Consider the following 20,947-nt stretch of genomic DNA (forward strand, 5'->3'; position numbering starts at 1 on the left):
CGCGCCCCTGGCCCCACCCCGGCTGACGGTACACTTGAGACCGGTGAGGAAGAGGCGACCCAAGTACCGCGGCCCTCCCGCCTTACGCAATTTCCGCTTCCTCCTGGGTAGGGCGGGTAATCCGAACGTTTTTGCTTCAGAAAGGCCCTCGGGTTGGCGCGAGCCCGGGAGGCGGCGGCGGCGGCGGCGGCGGCAATCCAAACGAAGGCTAGACATGTCGGAGAGGCGAACGCGGTCTGGAGGGGCCTCTCAGCGCTCTGGTGAGGGGAGGGCGCGCGGGAGAGACGGGGCCGAGCTGTTTGAGGGTTGCAGTCCCATGACGAAGGCCCTCCCCGTACCGCCCTACGATGGATGACCCACGGCCCACCTTCCGCCCCGAGAAGGCTCCCCCAAAGTGCCTCTTGGGGGACCTTTTCTCACTGTCTCCAGAACCTGTGTTCCAGACCTTGAGGTCCAGAGCCCTCCCCTACCTCCTAACTTTTTTCTCTTTCCAGGACCAAACACCCCATCTTATCAGTCTCTGCGGAGGTCCCAGCGGAAATCAGGCTCCGATCTCCCCAGCACCCTCCCTAACATCTGGCCGAAGGTGAGCCCGGGGTTCCTCAGTTCCTACCCTAGAGGTCTCTGGACTCACGTAGAGCTCATGGTCACCCCTCTTCTCCAGGCACCCCCGGTGGCTCCAGTCAAAAAGCCCATCGTCTTGAAGAAGATCGTGGCCCATAGTGTAAAGGTGAGGACTGAGAGAGAGCTTGTGGGTGGGAACCACAATTAGGGGCCGGCTCTGTGATCAATAAGTGTTGTCTCCACAGGTCCCATCCATCCGCTCGCCTCGAAGGAGCCCTAGGGTGAGTTCATTTTCATTTGTTTTGTTAAGTAGAATCCAGGACATTCTGGAGCTGGGACAGACTGTAGAGGCTGGGACAGACTATAGTGGCCCACATTGTTTGCTCAGGAAGCTGTTTCGCAGTATTTTGAAACAGTTTGCCCTTGGACACCTGCAGGCATTGCCAACCTTGCTTACTCCTTATAGACTTAATATGTTTAGCTCTTGATGGTATGTTCAAGAGATGGTACGTTCTACCATTTTCCTTTAAACGTTAACTGTGTCCTAACTTTCTTTCTGCTCCATCTTGTCTGCAGTTTTTTTTTTTTTTTTTTAACTTTATTTATTTAAGTGTTTTTCCAGGACCCATCAGCTCCAAGTCAAGTAGTTTCAATCTAGTTGTGGAGGGTGCAGCTCACAGTGGCGCATGTGGGAATTGAACTGGCAACCTTGTTAAGAGCGCCGCGCTCTAACTGAGCCAAACGACCGCCCTTTGTCCTCAGTTTTTATTTACGGTTGTTGTAATATGAGTTATGTGTATGATGGCTTTGCAGTTTTAGCAGAAGTCAAGATGTTTCATTAAAATCTGTGCCTGAGGATATAATGAATGAGAAATGCCAACTGTTTTTGAGGAGCTCATGGGGCTTACAGTCGAGTGGGAAGAAAGACAAATGAACAGGTGATAACATAGTATGCTGAGGACTGCAATACAGAAAGAACTAGATGGTATGAAGGCACCTAACCCAGACCAGGTGGCTCAGGGAACATTTCATAGAAGAAGAAATATTTAAAATGAGTCTTTAATCTTTATAGACAAGTAGGAGTGTCTGTAAAGGAAGCTGTATTTGCAGAGATCTGGATTCCACACACACATTGAAAAAACAAGGTTTGGGGAGCAACAGCTTCCTTTCTTGGTATGTCTGCAGCAGACCTTGATAGAGGAGGGCGCGTGCTAAGCCAGAACAGAATAGATCCTGATGAGGCATGAAAGCTGTGTTTGAGACCTTGGGTTTCATCCTTGGCACTGCGGGCAGCTTTTGGAGAGTCTTAAGCAAGGTAGTGACTGAGTTAAACTTTGGTGTTTGAGAAAGCTCCCTCTTGGGGGTGGGGGTGGGGGGAGCTGGGTGGAGAATCGGCTGGAAAAAGACTGCCAGGGGTTCCAAGACCAAGTAGGAAGACTTGACAGGAATCCTGAAGTGACATGATGGGGGCCTAAAGTAAGGTGATGGCAAAGTGATGCTCCTCCCCCTGGCTCACCACATGACTGTCCTATCACACAGGACTCAGCTCAGTGGAGACCTCCTCCCGGAAGCCTTCCCTGACCACCCCTATCCAGTCACTGTCACATTTCTTAATGTAATTCTTAGGACTTATCAATGGCTCGGGGTAATTTGTTGTCTTTCTCTCCCCAGTAGGTGCCTTGAGGGCAGAGACTGCCACCTCCCCCATGGTAGTCACTCATTCTTGTTGGTTGACTAATAAATTCATGAGACAGTAAACAGAAAAGGCTGCGACGACTTGGGTGACTGCTTGGCCATAGGGAATAAGGAAGTAGTAGTCGGGTAACCGCCATGTTCAGCATCCCTTTGACGAGACGCATGGGGCATATTCTCCAGAGCTTGCAGTCGTGTCTCTTTTTGATAACCAATGGACTTCCTTCTAGCTGACTGTAAGAGTCATTGAATTTGTCTCATTTTCCTCTTGTCTGGGCTGCCAGACAGCTCAGTGCCAAGTTTCGTGTACATTAATTGGGTTTTGTGTACATTAACTTACTGAACACCTCTGCACGTGAGGCTGTGCTGAAGACGGGGGCACAGGCAGGGTCAGCCAGACAGATAACGACCCCTGCTCTCATGAAGCCCATATTCTATTGGGGGGATGACAGTCAACCAATGGACAAGCCCAAACCAGAAAGTGATGGTTGCTGTACAGGAGAGCGTTGTTGTGACAGAGAGCGACGAGCAGAGGTGAGGAGGGTCTGATCTAAACTCCACGGTAAGGGACAGCCTCCCTAAGGAAGCAGCCTCTGAGCTGAGTGGAATTATAGGGGACAGTATGTGAACCTCCTAATCCGCACGCTCTGTTCACAACCTTGCCAGGGCTCCCTGGGTCTCCCCTGACAGTGGCCTAGAAAAGGCCCTAGGATGCCCCCAATGACCTCTCATGCCCCGTCTTTAGTGCCTCTCCTTAACTTCCACTCGATTCAGGCACACGGGCCTGCTTGTTCCTAACAGGCACTTTTGCCCCAGGACTTCTGTACCTTCTGTTCCTCCAGGTGACTCACTCCCCCACCTTCATCAGGTTGTAGCTCAAATGACACGTCGCCTGCGTTCACCTCCTTAAAATTCCAACACACCCCTGGTACTCTCTCTTGTTTGGCTTTTTCCCAAAATTCTAACATACTACATGGTTTTCCCTATTTATTATCTCTTCCCCCACTAGAATGGAAGCTCCATGGAGACGGGTTTTCTCTGCTTTATTTCCTGCTGTACGCCCAGCGCCTGGAGCAGGCAGGTGACCAATAAGCAGTTACTACTGACTTGATGGACATTTCAGGAAAGTCATTGCCAACTGTGACAAATGGACCACAGAGGGCAAGGGCGAAGCAGGAGAGCAGTTAGGAGGTTATTGAACCGGTCTAGATGGCAGGTAATGTGGCCTTGCATCAGTTAGAGGTGGCTAGCTGTCGGTCATGTTTTGGAGACAGCTGGCAGCACCAGCAGGTAGGGGCAAAGTCTTGTGTCACAAAAGACTCCTCAGAAGCAAGGACCGATTATCCTTTTCTTTCCCTCCCCGCATCTGTCTCAGGATCTGACTTGTTGCCTAACCTGTCTCCTCTTTTCCTTTTAAAAGTGTTTGTCCTGTGGCTCTTTCCTTCCAGCCTGCATCCCCTTGGACCTTTCTGGAAGGAAGTAACACAGCTCAGTAACAGGGAGGTGCTCTCTCTTCTTTCCTGGTACAGATTGCTTATTTCTTGGAGAAAGAAAACCATCCTCCTAACAAGGAGCCTACCAGGGAGGACCTCTTCAAGACATACAGTGTCCCCCTGACCCCCACCACCACTCCTGTGCTGTACAGCCCAAATGTGGGGTCCAACTGTGGGGAAGAGCTGGACACCAGAGCCCTGGAAATGTCTAAAAAAGTCAGGCGCTCCTACAGCCGGCTGGAGAACCTGGCCTGTGCTTCCACCTCCACCCCAGGCCGCCAGTCCTGCTTTGGCTTCCAGGGGCTGCTGACGGCAGAAGACCTGGCCGGAGTCTCGCCTTTGGGGTGTTCAAAGTTCACTGAGGTCCCCAGCGTCCCTGCGATCCCCTGGGTCCCGGACACGACCCTCCCTGGAATCTCCCCACCAGTTATGAAAGAGAAACGAAAGAAGAAGAAGGTGCCGGAGATCCTGGTGAGTGCTAGGCAGGGGCCTTCTGTCATCACGTGGATGCGCCGGGCCGGGGCTCGGCCCTGGCAGTTTTGGGGGAAAGGCAGCACCTACAGGGTATGGGTAGAGATGCTCCAGCCAACATGACCCCTCCCCACTCACCTGCCCCCCATTCTTCTTCCCCCAGAAATCGGAGCTGGATGAGTGGGCCGCGGCCATGAATGCTGAGTTTGAAGCTGCTGAGCAGTTTGATCTCCTGGTTGAATGATATGAAATGGGTGTACCTGGCCAGACCGCCCCCTCTTCTCCCTGTACATATCCCCTTCTTCCTGAGGAAAGGACACTTGGGGTCCTCCTTCCTGGCCTTGTTACCTGTGCATGTGCGTTGTGGCACGTGAGGTCTGTCCTATGAGAGTGAAGCAAGGTGGGGACTGAGTTCAAGTTGGGCCAATGGCAGCAGCCGTTCCGGCTTCAGGGAATGGGGTCCCCGGCCCAGCTACACGCCGCTCTGCTATTTCTCAGTGACACACCCCTCGCCCCCCGTCTTCTTCCCGACCTGCCAGAGTGGCCTGGCCAGAGGAGGTTACAGGGCTGGGGACTGGGTGGGAGCATCTCGCTCTGGGGGCGAAAATGGGACGGCTCTGACCAGCCGCGACAGAAACAGGTGCCACGGGCCACGCAGCCTCAAGCCTTCTCTCCCAGGTTGCCTTCTGCTGGTGGCTTGATCCAATCTATGTACCATGGCTTGGGTTTCCTTATTCTGTAGATGGTCCAGGAGAGAGTTCGTGGATTGGGGACAGACTGAGGAAGTAACTGGACACTCAGCCAGTAGAGTCAGGTTTTGAAGGAGGGTGGGAATCTTGGGTTGGGTGTCAGACCGTAAGTGTTGACTCCTTAGAAGCTGTTTTATTGGTCTGTGTTCTGCTGTTGAAATGTTTGGTTAAATGACAGGCTGGTGGCTGCATGGGCAAAAGGTGCGTTTTGGGGTACAGTGCCAGATGCCACAGGCTCCAGCCTCCACAGAACCTGAGGCTCAGAGCATCTGGACTGGACACCACAAGGCCAGGAAGGGGCCCATGGCAGGAGGCACCCCCTCTTGTCATCCACACTTGTTTTCCTACAAAATAAAGCAGAGTCAACTCAGCTCTAGAACAAACTTACAGGTTGAACAGTCCTTTCCCACTAGCGTTTTGCAGCTACACTTGTGAAGTTCTAGGAAGCTTTTCTCAGGGGCCAGAAAGGGGCAGGGGGCGATAGCAGTTTTCACCTGTGGCTCCCCTAGTGTTCTCTCACGTGAGGGCACTGCCGGGGGCGGATGCTAGGAGTTGAGCTGGGGGAGGGCGTTGTTTCACTGTCTCCCGGGAACCCCACTCCCCACCCCGTTTCTCTTCTCAATGCTGGTAAAAGGTGTGCTTTCAAAGGTTGCCCAGCCACAACGTCCACCACATCCCAGAACCTCGACGTGTGCAGGTTTGTGGACGTAGAGGCTAAGGTGTGGGGGCTGGTGGGGGACAGGACGGCAGGGAAGGTGAGTGCTTGCTTGGTCAGGGTACTGGAAACAGCGCAGCGTGGTGGGCGCTAATTAAACTTTTCGCAAGGCCTGCGAGTTCCAACTTACCTGCTCAGCGCTTCTCGCTTTGTCAGACCTTGCAAACAAGCCCTTTGCCAGGGTGGGCCAGGTGGGCTTGAGCTAGACCACGCCCAAAGGATTTCTGCCCTCACTGGCTGGCACAGAACTGGGAAGTGTGTCAGTCTGGCAGAAGAGTCAGGAGCAGCCTGGTGATGATGAGCTGATGGCATCGCTGCAAACCTCTCTCTGTCCCTGAAAAACTAAGAATGTGGGGTTTAAGGGAAAATTGGGGTTTCTTTTTTAAATTAAAAAACCCACCTGATTGAAGGAAGAGTTTTTGTCTGTTCATACACGGTTTCTTTTACTGGGTCAAAGGCAGAGCTGAGGGTAAGCGGCCCAGAAAGCCAAGCCTTCTTTGGGCTGTGTCACAGGGTCGTCCCTTTGTACAGGGGGCTGTCAGCCAGGCCTCCAGTAGCCCTGTGGTAGATCACTGCCCCCGCTCCCCAGGACTTTCTGTAGAGTCGCTCACACCTGCTCCTCCAAAGGCAGGGCTGCCTGGAATGTTCGAAAGTTGCTCTCTGCTTCCATCTTATTTACTTGTCCTCGCTCTATTTACTGCTCAGCCACAACTAACTAGTGACTCCGTAATGCCCAACGCTAGAGACTCAGGCCTCTGCAGCGTGGGCCAAAAGCACCCTTTTCGGGGTCATGACAGTGCTGCCCCTCTTTCTTGCCCCTGAAATGTCAGGACACACGGGTTCAGTCTTGGACCCGCTTTCCAATCTGATTCCTCCCCCTGGACAACCCCAGGCTCTCTGGGCCACCTTACGGCCAGTCTTTCCCCTAAATCTCAAACAAGAATCTAGAACTGTCTTCTAGAACTGTTTCTCCACTCAGAAGTCATCTTGAACTCAGCTCAACCTCCATCTCGCCTCTTTCTATGCACTCTACACTGTTGACATCACGAGCTGACTCGCCTACAAGCCAGGACCCTGGGGTCATCTGCAGCTCCACCCTCTCCTGCACCCCATCCCGTCAGCCCCAACCAAAACCCCCAATCCCGCGGCCATGGGCCAGCTCCCCTGGCCTTCTGGTGGGTCTCCTTCCCTTTAATCTCTCATCTCCAAACGGTTCCCACTGCGACCAGAATGAGTTTCCTGAGAAAATGTGCTGTTTCTCCTCTGCTTAAAGCCCTTCAACACAATTGCATTTCTGCGTGTAATACAAGAATTGAAAGCAGAGGCTGGAAGAAGTATTTGTACTCACATTCAGCAGCGTGATTCACCATGGCCCACAGGTGGAAGCAACATCAGTGTTCATCGATGGATGACTGGACGAACAAAATGCAGTGTATACGCACAATTGAATATTACTCTGCCTGCAAAAGGAGTGAAATTCTGACACATGCTACAACATGGGCGAACCTTGAAAACGATGCCAAGTGTAGTGAGCCAGCAATAAAAGGACAAATATACGACTTAGGTACCTAAAATAGTCAAACTCAGAACTAGGAAGTCAAATGATGGTGATTGCCAGGGGCTGGGGAAAGGGAATGGAGAGTTATGTTTAATGAGAATTTCAATTAGGGAGGATGAAAAGGTGCTGGAGATGGACGGTGGTGATGATTGCCTAGCATTTAATGCTTAATGCTGCTGAACTGTACACTCAGAACGGTCCATTTTATGTTATGTATTTTGCCATAATAAATTCAAAAAACACAGAACCCTTTGGTGCCTTCCCATTGTCAGTGTCGTGCTATAATGATGGTTCCTGGATTTGGGCTGACCAGCAGCTCAGCCTCCAAAGGTGGGCTGGCTGTACGACCCCACTTCCCTCCACGGGCGTGAAGACACTTGCTCTCCCTGGTCCCAGAAACCAGGACTTGAGCATCTGACCTGAGCTCAGCCAATCAGATTCTGCACCTGAAGCGAGAGCCAAAAAGAGGGAAGAAAAATTGAGGATTCAGCGAGGGGGTGGCCCTGTGTGTCCAGGGCCCTGGGCCTCCATTGTCCTGTGTGGAGAGGGCAGGTCACTACAGTTGGCTCCTGCAGCGGGGCCCTGGGTGTACCTGGCAGCCAGCATTCCACACTTCCTGCCCTTTAAATCTGTTCCTCCTATGAGTTGTGCGACTCCCCAGTATCCTTCCAATAAACTACTTTTCTGCTCAAATTAGCCAGCATGGTTTTCTATTGTGCAACCCAGAGACCTGCTGGTCCAGACTCCTTGGCACAGCTTGTGAGAACTCGGTGAGAACAGTGGCCACGACTCTGGTCTTAAGGCCCGTAGGACCACCGCAGGTCCCGAGATGCTACAAGGTCCGTGCCTCTGAGTGTTTGCTCACTGCTCTCTGCCTTGCCTGCTGTTCCCCACTGCCATCTCACCTGGTGAGTCCTGAATCCATTAGGTCTGGCTCAAACGTCAGCTCTGCTCAGCCTTCGTGACCTGCCGCCCCCCTCCGCAGCGGTAGCATGAGGAGTAAGAGCATAGATTCTGGAGTCCAACAGAGTTTGGATCCTGACGCTGCCAGTTTCTAGCTGTACGACCCCAGGCATGTTAACTAGCCTCTCTTGTGCTTCCGTTTCCTTATCTGTAAAATGGGAACAATAATCATACCTACCTCATAGTGTTTTGGCGAGAGTGTGATCAAATAATGCAAGTGAAGTGCTTAGTACCGAAGTGTTAATGCACGATAGTTATTTTCAGGTAGAACTGACCCCTCCTTTCTTATTCCGTGATCCCTGCACAGACCTCCTTCATCGTACCTTTAATCTTGAGTCTGTGTGGTGCACACACGTTTCTACCGTAGTCTGAGCTCCCTGAGAGTGGAAACACAGGCTTGCTTCTGTCCCGCCAGCATCCAGGGACATCGTGGAGGACATAATGTGGTTTCCCTCCAGCCCAGTCAGGCCGCGCCCTTCTGAAGTTAGGCTAAAGCTGGCAACCCTAACGGAGGTATCTGGTTGGCTGGACAGAGTTAGTGGTGGAGGCTCTCCAGGCTGGAGGTTGCACCAAGAAAACCGAACGAGGCTGGAAAGGGGAGGCCAGCGGGATGGTGGACATGGCTCACCCATCAGGCTTCTGTCTCCTGCAGTCTCCCCAGGGCAGACGAACAGTCCACTCTAAGTCCATCAAGAAGCCAGTGGTGCCGCCTATTAAGGAGCAGAAGCTGGAAGACCCTCAGGTCTCTGGAGAGCCAGGCACAAAGGTAACAGGTAGGGGTGGCAAGAGGGTTGGAAAAATTCTTCCCCTGCCTGGGTGGAGATCTAAAATCCCAGCCATCACTCCAGGGTGTGGGAGGACCCTGGCTTTTGGGCTGCCAGCCTCAAGCCACCTTAGTCACCATGACACCTTCTCTGCCAAAGCCACCCTCTTCAGAGCCAAAGCTGGACCTGCAACCAGAACCCACGGCCAAGTTCCTGTGTACACTCCTGAACGTGACAGAGCCCCCCGAGCCCAAAGACCGTGAAGAGTAAGGCTATGTGGTGAGGGGGAGGGAGGCTGAAGGTGCATCTTCCCTCTTCCCCCCATTAACATGCAGAGCTGGGCCAGGACTCAGCCCTGGGGTGGGCAGAGGGGCCCAGCAGGACTGAAGGAGCCTGTGCCTTGGGCTCCCTGCCCACTCTGCCCAGCTCATCTTCCCCCAGCCTCTTGACCCTCTGGGCCAACCCTCACTGCACACCTGCCCTAGGGACTTGGAGATCCAGGAGAGCCGGTTCCTGGATAAGGAAGACGGGGGCGCCCAGCAGACCTGGAAGGAAATTAGCCATCTGCAGAATGCTTGCATGCGGTGAGGGGCCGGGGCAGGTGGGGGACAGGGCTTTCCCCACAGTGGGCAGGGCCTGGGGCTTAACAGATGTGGGTTTGCCCCTTCACTTGGCCCTCTTCCTTCCCTCCTTCCCTTGCCTTCTTCTCCCTGTTCTAGTCCTGATGACCTCCTGGCTGGCCCTTCCCTCCCAAGCATCAGTGTCCTCCTAGTATGCGAGCAGGACCTGTCCCACAAGTATGGGGCCACCGCTTTTTCCCATCAGTTGTGTGCCCACATGCCTGGTTATTGGGCAGTCTATAAGGCTGCCTATTAGGGACCCCTCACTTTTCATTGTTCAAGAACTTAAAGGGTAGTTCGGTCTGGGGGCGGGGTATGTTCTCTGCATGTCAGGCTCTGGAGCTTGGGTTGGCACAATCCCATGGCCACTTGCCAGGATCATATTGAAACAGGAGGCCGAGTCCAGGCTTATGCTGCCTGCACCATTCAACCAATAGACCGACCCAGGAATTGCAGTGTAGAATGAGCATTTATTATCAGAGCATCGGTGGTCTGGGAAGGCAGCCGGTTAACACCTCCAAAAACTACCTTTACATTCTCAGACCAGCTTAGGGGATTTCAGGGAAAATCTGGGCATTCTTCCACAGGCTACGTGACAGTTCCGCGGGGGTCTGTTCTGCTTCATGGAGTCTTCCCTCTGGCAGTGTGGTTCTCTAACATGGTTATCAACCCAGGAACAGTGATGGGAGTAGCCTGGAAAGAATACTAGGCCAGAAAGATTGTGATCAGTAAGCATGAGGGTATTAATCATAAATTTCAGGTTAATTTTCTAAAGCAGGGAACTGGGATGGGACATTCCGAGCTCAGGGGTGATTTATGGTTAAGCTATAGGGCAGGGACACTGAGAGGGGTCTCAACAGGGCCCTGTTTCAATTCCCCACTGTCAGAAGCAAAGTCCATATGAGACTAGCTTGAGGTGAAATTAGTCGCTGTGATGAAGGAAGACTCGAGCTTCCAGTGTCCGTCGGGCCTTCGGCAGCCAGCTGGCAATGGACCTAGAAACGGTCCATTGAATACGCAGCAAGACATAAGCCCTACAATTACAAACAAGAGGAAAATGAGAAACGTTTCCCTTAATCCGGCAAGGTTGGGGAGCCAAGAGGTGAGCCGGGAGAGATCAAGACCAAAGAACCTGTGGGGACAGAGCCAGGAGTGCAGTTTCCAGGCTCTCGCCCTCACGTGGAAAGGTGCTCACACGGGTAGTAAATGGGCATCAACTTTGATTGAATGGCCATCAGCTGTGGCTAGTTGGCCGTCAGCTGTAATCAGTGAGCCATTGGCCACTAATATAACTGCCGTGGCTACTCTAGCAGCAAATGGGGGCTAGCAAGAAGATGGTTGCTGAGCCTGCAAGCGCGGATTGCAGTTAGCACAGCGGAGTGCGGGTTGCGGATTGCAGAGAGTAGTGGACGGCAGGTTGCAGATAGCGTGGGTCCTGCTTCCTATGTCTCCAACCCAGCTACTAGCGAGAATACAATGGTATGACTCCCCTATCTGTGGCTCCGTGGGTGTTCCTTTTTGGCCTCACCATATCCTGCATTCTTATGTGGGGAGCGGAACCAGAGACCCCACATAACACCCTGCATGACACCCGATTTTCAATGACGGCCTCTCTAACTTGTCCTCGTTCTTCCCCGAGAGCACGGATGGCCTGAGAGGTGGCATTCAGGGCCTTTACCATAGAGCAGGCCATCCTGGGCGATGGTCATGGCTGGCATCGCAAAGAGAGACAGGGCTGTGTATTAGGCTGGACTAAACAAGTGTAGCTCGCTATTGCAGAGAGGGCCTAAAGCAGTTTCTCTGTGATGTCTGGTTGGGTAGGCTGTCTGTGGCATAAAAACGGTAAATCTTCCCGGGGAGCAAGGCCCTCCTTTACGATTGGTTGGCACCTAAGAGTAGTTTTTCCACAGATGAGGAACCACCCAGCGGGTAACTTAACATATACATTGGCATAACTCGCTGAGGTGATGGAACTACAATTCAGGTCTGCGTCAGTTATAACGACAAAACAAAAGTGGGTACAACCAGTAAACATAACACAGTCCTCCGCTGGGGTCACCGCTGAGACCTTGAAGGAAAACAGCTCTGTCCTTCCTGGTGATGACAGGACCCCAGTTATAGATGTCAGAGTGGGACATAAGCTTCTCAATGGATTGGAACATCGTGTGATTCCTAAGAGTCTCTAGTGGGGCACAAACTCCTGTTAAGCAGGAGGCGAACGTCTGTTCTACGTACGTCCCTCCTGAAAGGTAAAAATCAGAGATATTAAGTACAGACTTAGCCAGATAAACCCAGACATTTTCATTTTTTCCAACGGTATTGGTTCCCCCAAGGGACATCCTAGGAGGACTGCCATGAGAATATTTGAGGTCCCCTAGGGATGGGGATTGCCATGTTGCATATCTTTTCTCTTGTAGTTCTGTCTTCTTTATTCTGGAGTGGTGAATCCAAGGCCGGTTTCCCTCAAGTCTGACGGCCGAGTTCATGGTTAAACTCAGATGGAGCTTTGTCCCTTAGGGCCTGGAATGGTCTCCCATGAACAATTTCAAATGCGCTTAATTTAAGCCTGCTTTGGGGAGCCACCGAGACTCTCAGCAGGGCAAGTGGCAGTGCTTGAGTCCATGGTAGCTGAGTTTCCTGGCAGAGTTTTGCTATGGTCTTTTTAAGGATATGATTCATTTTTTTCTATTTTGCCTGAGGATTGGGGCCTCCGCGACGTGTGAAGTCTCCAGGTAATACTAAGGTACATACTCACGCTCTGAGTGATGGCTGAGATAAATGATGATCCATTGTCGCTTTGCAGACTTCAGGGGAGTCCATGTCTGGGGATGATCTCCCGGAGTAGTGCCATGACTGCCTCGGCTGCCTTTTCTGTTCGAGTAGGAAATGCTTCTCTCCACCCTGAGAAAATATCTATACATGCACGCGGGTACCCGTCATTTCCCCGTGCCCGGGGCATTTGAGTGAAGTCAGCCTGCCCGTCATCAAAGGGCAGCTGGCCTCTGTATTGACAGCCGTGGCCTCTGGAGTCTTGATGCATTTGGGGATTATTTTTCTGGCAAACTGAGCATTTATTGATAATATCTCGAGCTATTTGTGTCAAGTGAATTCCAGTGATCAAGGGGCTACATAATCAAGTAAAGCATCTCTCCTACAGTGCGTGGCCTGGTGTGTTTCTTGGAGAATCAGTGGCAGGAGTGAGGCGGGGATGAAGAATTTCCCTACCGAGTTGACCTTCTATTCCCTGTGGAACTATTTTGTGTGTAGCCCCTCTTGGATGCCTCTTGCAGGTCTGCTTCTGAATAGGCAGGCTGAGGCTTCTAGAGATCTATTACAGGAACCAGGGCTGCCTTCTTGACTGCAGCGTCGGCCCATCTGTTTCCTCTTGCCAATTGATCTCCACCTTTCTGATGCCCGAGCAATGCATTACGGCTACCTGGACAGGTTCTTGGACAGCTTCGAGTAGTTGTAAAATTTCTGGGGCATGTTTTAATTTCTTTCTTCCCAGCCATAAAGGAGGCCACGTTCTTCCCAAATAGCCCTATGTGCACGTAATACCAGGAAAGCATATTTAGGGTCAGTGTTAATGCTGACTCGTTTTCCCTTGGCTAGTTCAAACGCACAGGTTAGTGCAATGAGTTCAGCCTTCTGGGTGAACGTACCTGCAGATAAAGGTCGGGCCTCTATCATTCAGTCCAGAGTAACCACTGCATACCCTGCTTTTCAGCTCTCGTTGTTGACGAAGCAACTTCCATCCGCAACAATAGGCCAGTCTGGGTCCTGGATGGGTTGGTCCTGTAGATCTGGCTGACTGGAACAGACTAATTCCACAATTTCTATACAATCGTGGATTACAATTCATGGGGGAGGAGTAGCAGTGTTGCTGGATTTAGGACAGAGACGGTTTGGAGTTGGAGGTTCAGATTACTTAACAGGATGGTGTGGGGACAGTCCCAGAGAGCAGTTTCCAGGCTCTCGGCCTCACGTGGAAAGGTGCTGGCTCAGTTATTAGATGGCCATCAGCTGTAATCAGATGGCCATCTGCTGTGGCTGGGTGGCCATCAGCTGTTACCGGTTAGCCGTTAGTCACTAATATAACTGCCATAGCTACGCTAGGGGGTTGGTTGGTTGGTTGGTTGGCAGAGAAGCAGACGGCGGATTGCGCATCGTGTGGTGCCTGCTCCCTGTATCTCCAGCCCAGCCGCCAGCGAGACTATAGTGCTATGAACCCCTCATCCATGGCTCCATTGGTGTTCCTTTTTGGCCTCGCCATATCCTGTGTTCTTATGCCGGGAGCGGGACCAGAGACCTCGCATGACAGATGGTTTGTATTTGCCTTTCTGTCTGTCTGTCAACCATAATCAGCCCTTCTATTTGAGTAATGTCAATACCTGGTGTGGCACTAGTACAGTCATGTGCTACCCAAGAGAAAACTTCTCCACGTCTTGTACCAGTTCACAGGTGGCAGCTACGGCCCGTAGGCAGCTAGGCCATCCCTGCACTGTGTTATCCAAGCTCTTAGAAAGGGAAGCTGCCGGCTGCCGAGCAGTCCCAATCATCTGCGCTAACATTCCCAGGGCAAAACCTTGTTTCTCGAGAATGTATAGGCGGAATGGCTTAGACACATTGGGCAGCCCAATAGTAGGAGCAGAGCTTAAGTGGTCCTTTAATTTGTGGAAGGGAATTTGACATTCAGGAGTCCAATCAAGGGGCAATCTTTCCTCTCCTTTTAGGGCCTCATATAAGGGCTTGGTGATGAGGCTGCAATTAGGAATCCAAATCCTACAAAATCCAGCCATTCCTAAAAATCCCCGTAACTGCCTCCTAGTTGTAGGAGTTTCAAGACCTGTTATCAAGTCCTTCCGGTCTTTGAGGAGGCTTCTCTTCCTGGGCTCGAGAAGGACCCCAAGAAAGGTGACCCAGTTTTTACAGATCTGGGCCTTTTCCCGAGAGACCTTGTACCCATATTCTGCCAGGTGCTTTAAAGTTTCTATGGTATTGTTTAAGCAGCCTTGCTTGGAGTTCTCGGTGATTACCAAGTCATCTACATATTGCAGAAGCACTCCTCTTGCTAGTTGCAGAGTCTGCAAGTCGTGCGCCAGTGTTTCCCCAAAGAGGATAGGGGAGTTCCTAAAGCCTTGTGGCAACGCTGTCCAGCAATATCGGTGCTCACTAGTGAGTCCGGGTCTTGCCATTCAAAGGCAAACACCTCTTGGGACTGCAGGACCAGGGGTTACAGAAACAGGCACCCTTCAAATCCAGCACATTGTATAGCACTGCAAAGTCCCGGGAAGGCAGCTCACAAGGTGCGCAGTTAGGCACCGTCGGATGAATGGCCTCCGTTATTTCATTAATTGCCCGCAGATCCTGGACAAAGCGATTTTCCTGAGATTTGGGCTTTTGAACTGACAGGATGGGGGTGTCATATGGTGACCAGCCGGGACAAATAAGGCCTAGATCCTTGAAGTTTTGAATCAAGGGTTGGATGCCTTTCAAGGGTTCCTTCTTAAGAGGGTGCTGTCTTTTCCAGGGAGTTGATGCCCACGCCTCCTTTAGTCCTGTTTTGTATCAGTTCACTGTTCTTGGCCCTGCCCAGACGGAGGGATTAACCCGTAATAAGAAAGGTTTCTGACCTGTCTTCAGCGTTGTGGTTGGGTCCTCTCCTTCCAGGAGCCTCCGGAGCCGATATGCATTTTCAATTGGTACCTGCAGGTGGAGCTGGTTCGCTTCAGGAGCAAAAGTGAAATTTGAGCCTGTAATTTTAAGTTAAGTCCTGGTGCTGCCAGAGGTATTGAACAATCAGGCATATATAGAAACTTATGTTGCAGATGTATATCTCCTACTACACATGGTAATGGTTGCAGAAAATGTTGCTATTCTGGCTTGCCGGTCACCCCAGTAACCTGAACAGTTTGTCGTGAAAGGCCAGTAATTTTCTCATTCAGAAGAGAATATGTAGCGCCAGTATCAAGAAAATCTACTTTCCTGTTCCCCCTCTGTCAGTTGTACCCAAGGCTCCTTAGGGGTGATTGCTAAGGCCCGTTTGGGGAACAAAGGAGACCCCGGGCCCTGTCGTTCTTCCTCAGAAGCGGCATCCTTTTGGCCATCAGGGTTACTGGTGCTTTGCCTCGGTTAAGGCATTCCTTCTTCCAATGTCCTTTCTCTTTGCAATAGGAGCACTGGTCTCGCCCTAATGGGGGACCTGAGCGCCACCTATTCGTATTTTGTGACTCATATCCCTTTACCTGATTCAGAAAAATGGTGGCAGCCTTAGCGTTTTGGTTCTCACGGCTATTGTACACCTTGTAGGTGGTATCTACAAGCTGGGCACGTGGCCTGTTCATGACTCCATCTAACTTCTGGAATTCACTCCGGTTGTCTGGGGTGCTCTGGGAGACAAAACTCACACTGATCATACAAGAATTTTCAGCTGCTTGGGGATCAATATCAGTATATCGCCCATAGGCTTGGTCAATTGTCTCCAAAACCTCTGAGGTTCCTCATCCGGTTTTTGTTGGGCCGCCTGTGCCATGTGTAGGCTCTTGTTTTGGCACCTTTACGTGGCCCCGCTTTGAGATGTCGCCAGAATGTCCTCATCTGGACTGATCATTCCTCTCATTAGCGTCCCAGTCTGGCTCGAGGGGGATCGCCCGTTGGTACTGGGGTCCCGTGGGCCCGCCTGGCGCAGCCTCGCAGCCGCTTCCCTGGCCTTGCCCATCACCAGCCTTCGCTCATCGCAGGCAGCAGCCTGGGGAGCAGGGCTTGTACGTCCGCCCAGGTGGGCCGGTGAGTGGCAAACACCGAGATCAGATCTTCTGGGGGTTATCTCCGTAAGAGGGGTTAAGATTCTTCCAGTTCATTAAATCCGAGGTGGCAAAAGGAGTATGTGCCCAATAATATCCGGCGGCTGTCCCCCAGGGCCAACTCCGACAGCTGGACACCTCAAAGGATATTGCCCTGCGGTGGCTCCTTGGCTCCCCAGACCGAGTCCAAATTGTGTACCTTGTCTGGTATGAGAGTGGGAGGCCATTCCATCAGCCCTGTCTACATTAGGCACCCCTGGTGGTGGGGATCGGTTGGAGGTCCTGGGTATTGATTTGTAGTTACCAGGACATTGACTTCCTCCTCATCCTTTAGTTCCCCTGGTCTAGAATCAGGGATTGGGTCAGCTGCTGGTTCCGGCGCCGAGGCAGTCTGCCTCCGAACCATTAGCTTGTTTCCCTCTTTGCTAGCTTCCACATTATGCAAACTCATAAACATCTGTACGTAAGGTATTTCATCCCATTTCTCAGACCTCTGACCGAACGCCTCCAGTTGCAAAGTAGTATAATAATTCAATGAACCATTGAGCAGCCAGCACTCTCCAGAATCTAATATATACATTGGCCAAGCAGTATTGCAATAAAACAATAATTTCTTTTTGGTCAACGGCTTATAGCCGTAGTCTTGCCAATGGCCTAATATTTTGACCAATGGGCTCCCGCCCGGGATTGAAACCTTAAATCCTATGGTTGAGCTAGAAAAAAATGCTGCTACACTTAAAACACATTTACACACACACAGACAGATCCAAGTATTCCCTGGATTGGATAGACAACATCAGAAAAACCAAATTCGGATCCGAATACCAAAAACCTAACCTGGCCAGGCATCAAATTAGGATCAATATCATCTTATTCCATATACATGGTCTGTCGACCATCAGACAGTCAGTGGGCTAAAACCAAAAACCAAATGTGGCCCCAAGACCACCCAATGCCCAAAGGCCAAACCAAGCATGGTGTCTTTTACAGTGCCAACTACAAGCGTGCTTCCAAGACCAAAGCCAGCTTGCAACAGAAGCCCCTTACTGGTAGGGATATCATGCCTTGCTGGGCATTGTAGTTTCACCTATTAGTGCCAATGAGTCAGTACGACCCCTAAATGGCCCTCAAAGAGGAACCCCAAATGGTGAGTGCAAAATCCTCCAGCTGTGTATGTTGGGGCCACCCCGCTTTCCGATCCAGTAATTAGAGGCAGGAAACAGAGCAAACGCTTATTCTATCCCAACTGAGCAGAAAGGAGTCCATGACGGACAGGCCTCACCTTGGCGAGCAAAATCTCTCTGCAGCTGCTTCCAGAGGTCGGTCCTGCGTCACAGAATCCTCCCAGCCCCAGGCGGCCCCCACAGCCAAAAGACTTACTGTAGGAGTCCTGAGGCGGGTCCTGGTGGAGTCCCAGAAACTGAAACCAGAGGCCAACTGAGTCTGGGCTGGTGCTGCCTGCCTCCCAGCCAATGAACCAACACAGGAGTTGGGTCGTAGAATAAGCGTTTATTATCAGAGCACCGGTGGTCTGAGAAGGCAGCAGGTTAACTCCTTCAAGAACTGCCTTAACATTCCCAGACCAGCTTAGGGTATTGAAGGGAAAATCTGGGCATTGTTCCAAAGGCTACGGGACAGTTCCGGGGGGGTTCGATGTGGTTAACCCAGGAACAGTGATGGGAGTAGCCTGGAAAGAATACTAGGTCATAAAGATTGTGATCAGTAAGCATGAGGGTATTAATCATGAGTTTCAGGTTAATTTTCTGAAGCAGGGAACTGGGATGGGACATTCCGAGCTCAGGGGGGTGATTTATGGTTAAGCTATAGGGCAGGGACATTGCGAGGGGTCTCAACGGGGGCCCTGTTTCAAGATCACCTGGAGAGGTCTTGGGGTGGAGGTGGGGGGAGTGTGATGCCGTTCTCCCAGGGCTGCACGTGGGCTCCCACAGCCATGGATGTGAGTGGCCAGCTCAGCTGACTCAGCACTCAGGCAGGGCTAGTTCCGCACGGGAGCCACCCAGAATCTTGTCAGAGCCTCACTGCAGCCCAGCCGGGTGGGGTGGCTAGCCCTATGCTGCCCCCTTCCAAGGGGGACCTCAGCAGCTTTCTAGCCCAGACTATGTGATGAAGCAGCCAGCCCTTCTCTGCGAAAGAAGAGAAAAAGCACACTTTGTCTTTATCTGGTCCCTCTGCTATGAGTTGCTTGGGGAAAATAATTCTCTCCCTGCCTTGAGGCTTTGTCAGGATAATGTGGGGTGCAAAAAATAACTCTTTTCCCATCTTCTAACTTCTAGCTGGGCTAATAATCAAATTAATATGAGACAGATTAACAGAAAGTGCCCAAAATTTATTACAGAGGTACTGGCGCCATACGATCTGAGACCCAAAGCCTCCTTGGGCACTCGAGATTTATATGCCATTTTGGACAAAGGAGAAGGGGTCAAGGGTCTGGGATTTCAAAGAAGTGTAGGCAATTCACAGGTAGACGAATTCTTTCTGGGCCACCTAGAAACAGCGGGACACAGAAGAGGTCTAATGGACAGACTTTGCTAGATTTCTCCCTGCTGCCACACTTAGTTCTTATGCTAAGGTGATTGATTCTCCTGTCCTTCAGGCAAGCAGGTTTTTCTATCTGAATTCCTTTAGGCAGGAAAGGGGGAGAGTCAAAGTTTCTGAGTCTTTTGTTTCTTCTTAACCAGCTTAAAATCAACATCCCAAAAGTCATATTTTGGGGTGGCAAAACTTTGACCCCCCTCAACAACAAAACTGGGTTCTAGGTGGAACCCTGGTCTCAGGTGGCTGTGCCAGGTCACACACAGCTCCTGTAGGATGCGTGGGTTGGGGGAGCTTCTTAGGACAAGAGCCTGGGGGCTGAAGGGGACCCTCTCTTTCAATGCTAGGCTTCAGGAGTCACTGAGCACTATTCAAGCAGACAACCTGGCCCTGGGGAAGAAGCTGCAAAACCTGGTGAGACCCTCAGCCCAGGACCCCGTTCCTTTGCCTGCCTCCTCCCTACCTCCCAGCTGAGCTCCCGTGCTGGGGGGACTCGGGCAGTCCTGCCCAGGTCAGCTACCCACATCCAGCCCCTGCAACCCTTTGTTCCAGCCCAACTCGTTGTATAAGAGACTGAAGGAGGAAGTGAAGGCCGTCCAGGAGGAAGGGAAGGCCGTCCAGGAGGGAGCCCAGGCCATCCACGAAATGACGTTGTCCCAGGTGCACAGACAGCTCCATGGCGAGTGGTGAGGGAGAGCACACCTCACTCGAGCTCCCCTTGCCTGCAACAACCCAGCTTGCAGAGGCAGCACTGCTCATCCCACAGCCTGACGTTCTCCATGACCACAGGGTCAGCCTGGGCGGGTCTCAAGGCCCAAGGCTGGAGGCCAGAGACCAGACACCTCCTCGGGAAGCCACTCCCGGAGGTCCTCTCCAGGTCCCAGCAATAAACTTCTCCTTAGCTGAGCCGAGGCTCCCCCTGTGTCTGTGGACCCTGGGAATCAGGTGGAGCAGGAGGCTCCAAATTGAGCTCGGTCCCTGGACTACCCTCGGACCCTCCCGACCTCCCAGGGTTCTCTGGTTCTGAGCTGCGCCCACCCCAGAGGAGGTTCCAGGTCTGGTTGGTATCAGCCTCAAGGTCAATGCCCCTATGATAAGCACTGGGGCAGGACCAGAAGGGGGCCGCACCCCTTCCTGAGAGGAAGAAGGCACCGGGTGTAACACACCGGCAAAGGGCAGCTGTACTAGGGAGGGGCGAGGAGGGCCACTTCTCACCTGGTGACGGGAGGTCTCTTACCTTTGAAAGCGAGTCCTGGGGGCACAGTGAGAGCTCCCCAAGGGCTTGACACCCTGCAGGCTGGAGATGCATCTGGAATTTGAATTCCCACCCCATCCTCCAGCCTGGGCCCCCTGGGGCCTTCCTTGAGATCTCCCTCCCTTCACTAATCGGGCTCAGCCCCTCCCCCACACCACCTGTGGGGTCCCTCAGCAGTCCCCTTACCCTCCTCAGGACTGGCTGCCTGAGCCCCCAGCCATGGTCACGGTGTCCTGGCCACTGGTAGGCCCTCGGGCTTGTGCCCACCAGCTGCCTGCCACGCTGCTCTCAGCATCTGCCCAGCCCCAGGGAGTCTTTCTAGGTGTTCCCTATTCCTGGTGTCACAAGAAAGAGCAGGAGAGAGAGAAAGAGAGAATAGGTAGACTATTTAAAGACTTAGAAATAATTCCCCAAAACTAGACAAGGACCATGATTCAGTTATTTGTTTTTAATTTCCTTAATGACGGAGACGACAGAGCTACCAAATGACAAAGCCAGTTTAAATGACAACACAAGAAAAAAAAAAAAAAAAAAAAAAAATGACAACACAAGAAACTGATACATAGATATAGTCAAGGGGAAAAAAATGAAGGAATCCTGAAATAAGATTGCTAAATTAGATACAAAATTGGGCAATATCCTATAGGGTCATATTTTTTTCAAAAACCCATAACCCTAAGGGTGACAATTGTTTACTGGACAAGAAATCTTCTAGTATGACATGGAAAGGACTGTGACCATCTTTCT

General features: G+C 51.7%; 2 protein-coding genes across 2 annotated transcripts; both read left to right on the plus strand.

Moving 5' to 3' along the window:
• Positions 1–48: 48 nt before the first annotated feature.
• CDCA5 (cell division cycle associated 5) lies at positions 49–7,378 on the plus strand. Its single transcript, XM_033120854.1, has 6 exons — positions 49–260; positions 495–586; positions 665–730; positions 810–845; positions 3,786–4,220; positions 4,384–7,378. The coding sequence occupies exons 1-6, from the start codon at positions 215–217 to the stop codon at positions 4,462–4,464; spliced, it is 756 nt and encodes a 251-aa protein (XP_032976745.1). The 5' UTR covers positions 49–214; the 3' UTR covers positions 4,465–7,378.
• LOC117030898 (uncharacterized) lies at positions 5,160–19,635 on the plus strand. Its single transcript, XM_033121144.1, has 7 exons — positions 5,160–5,170; positions 5,604–5,724; positions 8,858–8,971; positions 9,129–9,235; positions 9,455–9,553; positions 19,293–19,359; positions 19,498–19,635. The coding sequence occupies exons 1-7, from the start codon at positions 5,160–5,162 to the stop codon at positions 19,633–19,635; spliced, it is 657 nt and encodes a 218-aa protein (XP_032977035.1).
• Positions 19,636–20,947: the final 1,312 nt, after the last annotated feature.

Source organism: Rhinolophus ferrumequinum, chromosome 11 (assembly GCF_004115265.2).
Source record: "Rhinolophus ferrumequinum isolate MPI-CBG mRhiFer1 chromosome 11, mRhiFer1_v1.p, whole genome shotgun sequence".
NCBI classification, from domain to species: domain Eukaryota; kingdom Metazoa; phylum Chordata; class Mammalia; order Chiroptera; family Rhinolophidae; genus Rhinolophus; species Rhinolophus ferrumequinum.